This window comes from Egretta garzetta, unplaced genomic scaffold, assembly GCF_000687185.1.
Source record: "Egretta garzetta isolate BGI_Z169 unplaced genomic scaffold, ASM68718v1 scaffold360, whole genome shotgun sequence".
NCBI classification, from domain to species: domain Eukaryota; kingdom Metazoa; phylum Chordata; class Aves; order Pelecaniformes; family Ardeidae; genus Egretta; species Egretta garzetta.
Genome location: NW_009258261.1, coordinates 1,856,723 through 1,862,722, shown reverse-complemented (window position 1 = coordinate 1,862,722; position 6,000 = coordinate 1,856,723). Strand labels below are relative to the sequence as shown.

The 6,000-nt window shown below is 40.1% G+C and overlaps 1 protein-coding gene across 1 annotated transcript; it reads left to right on the top strand.

Annotated features, from left to right (window-relative positions):
- Positions 1 to 6: 6 nt before the first annotated feature.
- Positions 7 to 5,367, top strand: CRLS1 (cardiolipin synthase 1). Its single transcript, XM_009642678.2, is given in 6 exon segments — positions 7 to 394; positions 1,003 to 1,132; positions 1,600 to 1,685; positions 2,113 to 2,181; positions 2,509 to 2,600; positions 4,202 to 5,367. Coding segments are annotated over 6 exon segments (567 nt in total). The 5' UTR covers positions 7 to 292; the 3' UTR covers positions 4,290 to 5,367.
- Positions 5,368 to 6,000: the final 633 nt, after the last annotated feature.

Below are 6,000 nucleotides of genomic sequence, written 5' to 3'. Positions count from 1 at the left end.
GGCGGCGCTTGCAGGCGGAGGAGGGCTTTTGGGGCCTCCCGGTGGCGGCCGAGTTTCCTTTGGAAGGCTAAGTTAATGTTTAGTAGTTAGAGGCCGCGTCTGCGTGTCTTGCGCAAGCGGCAAGGTTGCTTCCAGTAATTCAGAAGTCCCTTTGGCTAGTTCGACTTAAAGCCTGTGTTTGTCCTGATTAATTCTGTTACAGGCCAAGGTAGGGGTTGCTTTCCTGGCCTGAAGTGTTTGCTTTCTTGCTTTACAGTACGAAAACCCCTGGACGATCCCAAATTTACTGTCAATGGCAAGAATGGGTTTGGCGCCTGTTTTAGGCTATTTGATTGTTGAAGAAAATTTCAATGTTGCACTCGGTGTCTTTGTTTTGGCTGGCGTAACCGATTTGGTACGTTTACATCGGTTTGGAAATACTTTGGGGATAGCGTGGGTTACGGTGATCCCGTGAACATGTGTCGAAATTTAGACTCCAATGTAGAATGGAAACGAATAAACGGATTAGTTTTTATATTCGCTGTTTTCTAGAAGTAGTATATATGTCCTTCATATATATGCTGCGAAGGGAGCTCGCCCGTGGCTGAAGGGGACTTAGTGCTGGTGGAGTGAAGGGGATATCGGGCTTCCCTGACCAGCCTGGGTGGGCGTTGTCCAGCCAGTGCTTATGCATCTAATGGTCCCTTACCATGTGCAGGTGCACCCACCATGACAATAATGCTGTGAATTTTAGGATACCAGTTACCTTTTATCCTTTTTCCCTTTTTTTTTTTTTTTAAATAATGAGATTTTTTGAATATGTTCAGAGGCTTCCAGAATGTGGAATGTAATGTGAAAAAAAGCATGATACAAATACCAGCTAACAGGTATCATATTTCATCTAAGTTAAACTGGCTGTGTTATGTGATGTCATTGGTGACATATCTCTGTAACAGTAGCATATATAAGCTATTTTTGTTCTTAGTTTTCTAGCAGAGAAACATTGAACTTTGTTTTTCCTAGTTGGATGGATTTATTGCGCGCAACTGGGCTAACCAGAAATCAGCTTTGGGAAGTGCTCTTGATCCTCTGGCTGATAAAATTCTCATCAGTGTGCTCTACGTAAGCCTAACTTGTGCAAATCTTATCCCAGGTGAGAAAATGTCATTACTTGCATGCACTATATAAAGCAAAGAAGCTAACTTTATGTATCGTAATGCTCGTTGTGTTTCTGGGTGGTAAACTGTGTATTGCTTGGAACTCTTGCTTTGTCAGTTGCACTTTGCTATTTGCTCTTATTAAATACTCAAGAAAGACCCCCCGCAACAGACCTCACGAAAAGCATGTGCTGCAATATACAGAGCATAGCATAGACTGCCATTTTCAGATGCACTTTCTTTAGAGTGATAATAGTAGCTACATAAAAAATTTTCTCATAGACTGGATTGTTTTAAGATTTCAGATTAAACCCTTTCAGAAGTCATGTTAAAAATCTTCAGTCATGTGTAAAAACTTGTTCAGAAGAATTTGAGAGTGGTTATTACTTCTTGCTTCATACTTTGTTTTCTTTTTAATCACGGACGTGATTTTTCACTAGATCCTGTTGGCTTGGTTTTTCAGTTTCACTTACTTCCATGATTATTCTGAGGGATGTAGCACTTATTGCTGCTGTTTTTTATGTGCGATACAAAACACTTTCTCCACCGGTAAGTGTATAGCATTAAACAAAATGGTATGAACGTGTAATCATTTTATTTCAATTAAACCTTCTTTATTTTTACAAGTATAAATAATGAATAAGTCCTTAGCAAAGTTGTAACCAAGAGATTTTTCACCTTGCAACCTGATGGTTGCTCAAAACTTGGCTAGATAGCCTGAGATGTAATGCTGTGCTTGTTCTTTTGCCAGACAGATTTGTAAGCAGAACAGTATTTCGTAAAATAGGTTTCATAAAGAGGAGTCAGAGCTATTGATGACTTTTTCTCCTGTGTATGTGTAATCTATCATACGAGAGCAGTACCAGTATAATTCTTTAGTGCTACAGTTGACTTTTCTGTATCATGTGACAAAGGATATAAAATTGAATATACTAGAATTGCCTTTTTTTCTTTGTTCTCTTTTCTCCCCCAACAGAGAACACTCAGTAGGTATTTTAACCCTTGTTATGCCACTGCCCAATTAAAACCAACATTCATTAGCAAGGTAAGAGTAGTAACTTGTTACAAAAGGTAACTTCAGTACTTGGGGCGGTGTGTAGTTTTGGAGGGAGGGGGCTGTTTACTACTACTGCTGAGTGCAGTTTCAAAGTAGTGCCAACTAATATGGAGGCAACTTAAATCCTGAGAGATTTTCAACTCTGTCAGGGCTCATGCTAATTTTCAGTGTGTAAGGTGCTTCATTAAAAGAGATTTCTAAATAAATTTTCTGTATATAGACTAATACTTAAACCAATAATAAAAGTGTATATTGGTATTCCTTGCATAGTACACGTCTTCATTTTGGTCACGTTTCCTATTTTGCTTTTATCAGATGAATACAGCGGTTTAGCTAATTTTGGTGGCAGCTTCTTTAGCAGCTCCTGTTTTCAATTATGTGGACAGCATATATCTGCAGACATTATGGTAACTTATCTCTTCACTTTTTTTTTCAAATAATTTTATGTACTCCTAAAGAAACTGGTAATTGAGATTAATCTAATCGTGTGGAACAAAATGTGTGCCCAGATGATGTGGTAGACACAGCTGAATCTTTACACGTTTGTTCTTAGCTGACACAGGAGCTACATATTTATTGGGACTGAATTTACTATACAAGCAAAAAGCAAAATGAAGCTAGTGAATATCCAGGAATAATAGCTAAGAGACAAGTCTTTGGAGTAGACATGTGTGTACATAGGCAAAGTGTAAATTCAGATTAATAGAAAAGAAGGGAGTGGGAAGAAGGGCTGTATGGGTTCTTTATTTATTCATGCCGTAAGTGTCCTTGAAAAAGCAACCTTGATGTCAGTAAAAATAGATGGGAAGTGTTTTCTTGTTTTTGCTTTATGCTGTGCCTGCTACCTTGAAATCTAGGTTTCTGAAGCCTCTTTGAAAAGCACCTGAAGAGATCGGTGATTCCTGCTAGACTGTAGGAAGGAAGGGGAGGGATCGAATGAAAACAGGCATGCAGGAGCATACCTCCTTAAATAATGGCCGTTCCTTTCACTGCTGTCATTGGACATCTGAACTGTATCTGAATCGGAATTGTAGCTGAGGGCAGGTGTTACAAGTGCAGTTACTTCTCCTGAGCAGTTAGGTAAGAGTTCAGAACAAAGAGGCTGAACAACAGATAGTAGAATTAGTAACTTAGATTAAAATAGTAGAAAATCCAGTGTTACTTTTCTTTTGAGGAAAAAAAAAAAAACCAAAAACAACAAACGCAAACCCTGAGCTTTTAAGGAACTAGAAACCTTGATCTTAACAGTCAATGTGTTTTTTAATCCTGTTGGAAAGCCAAATCTGGAACTGCAGATGCTTAACTTTGCTGCTTGTCTGGGACGCCATGAGAAAGTTACGGTGTAGTGAGTAATGGAGAAACGCCGGGTGGAACTTAACCAGGCTGCTCTATAAGCACTCTCAGACCTTACCTGGATGAGTCCGGCAGCGTGTCCAGGGAGGGCAGCCATAATGGAGAGGCAGGACTGTAGCGGTGGCTCACACCTGAACGGTGTGCCTTTGGCACAGAGGAGCACTGCTAATTTAGAAACAGATCTGGCTATTACCCAGCACCTGGGAAGGGGACAAAAGAGGCTGAAGCTGAAACTTGTGCTTTAGCTTTGGAACTTGGTAAAATGACAAGTTCAAGTCTTGTAGGGTTTGAATGCGCCCCTTTCATACTACCAAGGGATCGTTCTCACATCAGTCCCTTCTCAAGCTGGTAAAAATTATGTAGACTACAAATACTGAACCTTTTGTCTTCCCTTCTCTAAAACAAGTGCTAATACGGTAAAAATTTGGCCAAGTATGCAATTAAACAGAAGCGTGGAACTGAGACCTGGGCGGCAGTTCCTTTGTTTATCTAATCCTCTGCTTAGCGCAGAATTTCAGCATATAAACTGTAAATTGCATTTCTGTAGGACATAGTCCCTGACTGTGTACTGAAAAATAGGGAAAACACTTAAGAATAACACTTCTCATTATTGTACTTCGACTCAAATGACTTACAGGAACTGTTTTCCCCAAAGGTGCATCACAGCTTTCACAACGGTAACATCTGCTTACAGCTATTACCACTATGGCCGAAAAACGGTTCAGGTGATAAATAACAAATGAAGTATTCCTGAAAGGGCCGGGTCTTGGCAGCGTGGTGTGCTGTACGGCCGAAGATGGTTGTGATGCAACTGAGTTTTGGATCAAGACCTCTTGTTTTTCTGCTTAAACCATGGCATCTCAATGAAGTGACGTTTGGACATGTACTGTGTATATATATAGAGAGAGACTTTTCAATGTATTTTTAATTTGTTTAAAAATGAGGTTGTTTACAAAAGCAAATAAATAATATTCTTAAAGACACAGGTTACTGGTTGCTGCCATGTGCATTCTGAATAGTTGTATACTGTTTTTGAAGTCAAAATACGCACTTTTCACCACCGTTTTTGCCATCTTCATGCAAGGCGCTGAGGAGGCTGAGATCTGAGAAGAAAAAGCCATTATAGAAACTAATTCATCTTTGTACCTCAACCTAAGCCAGTAAACCAGCATTGCTCACCAGGACTTAATCACGCATGTCAGCTTGCAGCAGAAGTGAGCATGTCATCGAGGAACAACTATCTTCAGAAATTTAAACCGGGGTGATAGAAATTTTATGTCAGATTGCATGGTGATACAGAAAAGCCATGAAGAGTTGCTACCCAGCTCCCTTTTCTTTTTAAATATGAGCAACAGTGAACTGTGCTCATCAGAGAAGAGTTTTTGAGTCTCCGCAGCCAGCCGTGCAGTGAAGAGTCTGTACCCAGAGGGAGTGACATTTCGTGTACTACGTAATTGTTTCTAGCTATCAAAAGAAACTCTCCTGTATCTGCTGATTCTTTAAAGCCTCTAAGGATGCTGTTTAATTCTAAATACGTGGGAGAAAAATGACACTTTAGATACTGTCCAAATGAATGGAGAGAGTGGAAGAAACTTTTACATACGTGTACTGTTAATCCTTCCTGTACCTCTGGCTTCGAGAGGTGTATGCTGTGATCCCCCTCGGACAAGGACAGCTTGCACCCGTTCTTTGCCTGTTCTCCGCTTACAGCAAGATGCAGAATAAAGCACTAGGCGGAACAGATCACGTTGGTCACAAACTTATGTTTTCTATTTTTGAGCAACACGTTTTTCTTGTATGTCATAAAAAAGAGTGCAAATATGAAGGGCTTAAATAGTTGAAATCAGGTGGTATATGATACCACTATACTATTAGCAGAAGAAAATTTGCTGTAAGCATCTCTTTTGAGAGCACAGAATCTCTTTTGTGACTGCATATGCTTGTATATACAAAGCATTTTAATACTTTTTTTTAAAATATAAACTTGTATAGAATGGCCCACTGAGAAAACACTTGCTCTTTATTAGCACCTTTTTCTTAACTGTCCCTGTGTTTTGTGGTCCACCCTGCGTCTCCCAGCGAAGGGACAGAGAGCAAAGCCTATGGAAGTTTCCTTAAAACACCTGGAGTACTTTTTCTTGAAGTAACAGTTTAGAAAGCAGAAATTTATTGTACCCAGTCAGGTCATTCCTCTGTGGTTCTCGTTAATGGGACTGGGTTGTGGTTGTGGGTTTTTTTGTGGTGGTGTTTTGGTTTTTTTTCTTTTTTAGTCACAGGTCCCTTTGAAACATTGCATGAAATGACCAGAGAACGGAGGAATACCGGTCCCTGAAGGCTCCGTGTCGGTGCGTGTCGTTACCCGTGTTGACAATAAGCTAAGTGTACAATTACTCGGCGGTCCGTGCCTAAACACTTGCGTTAAATAAAATCCGGCCGGATGGCAGAGCCGCTGCT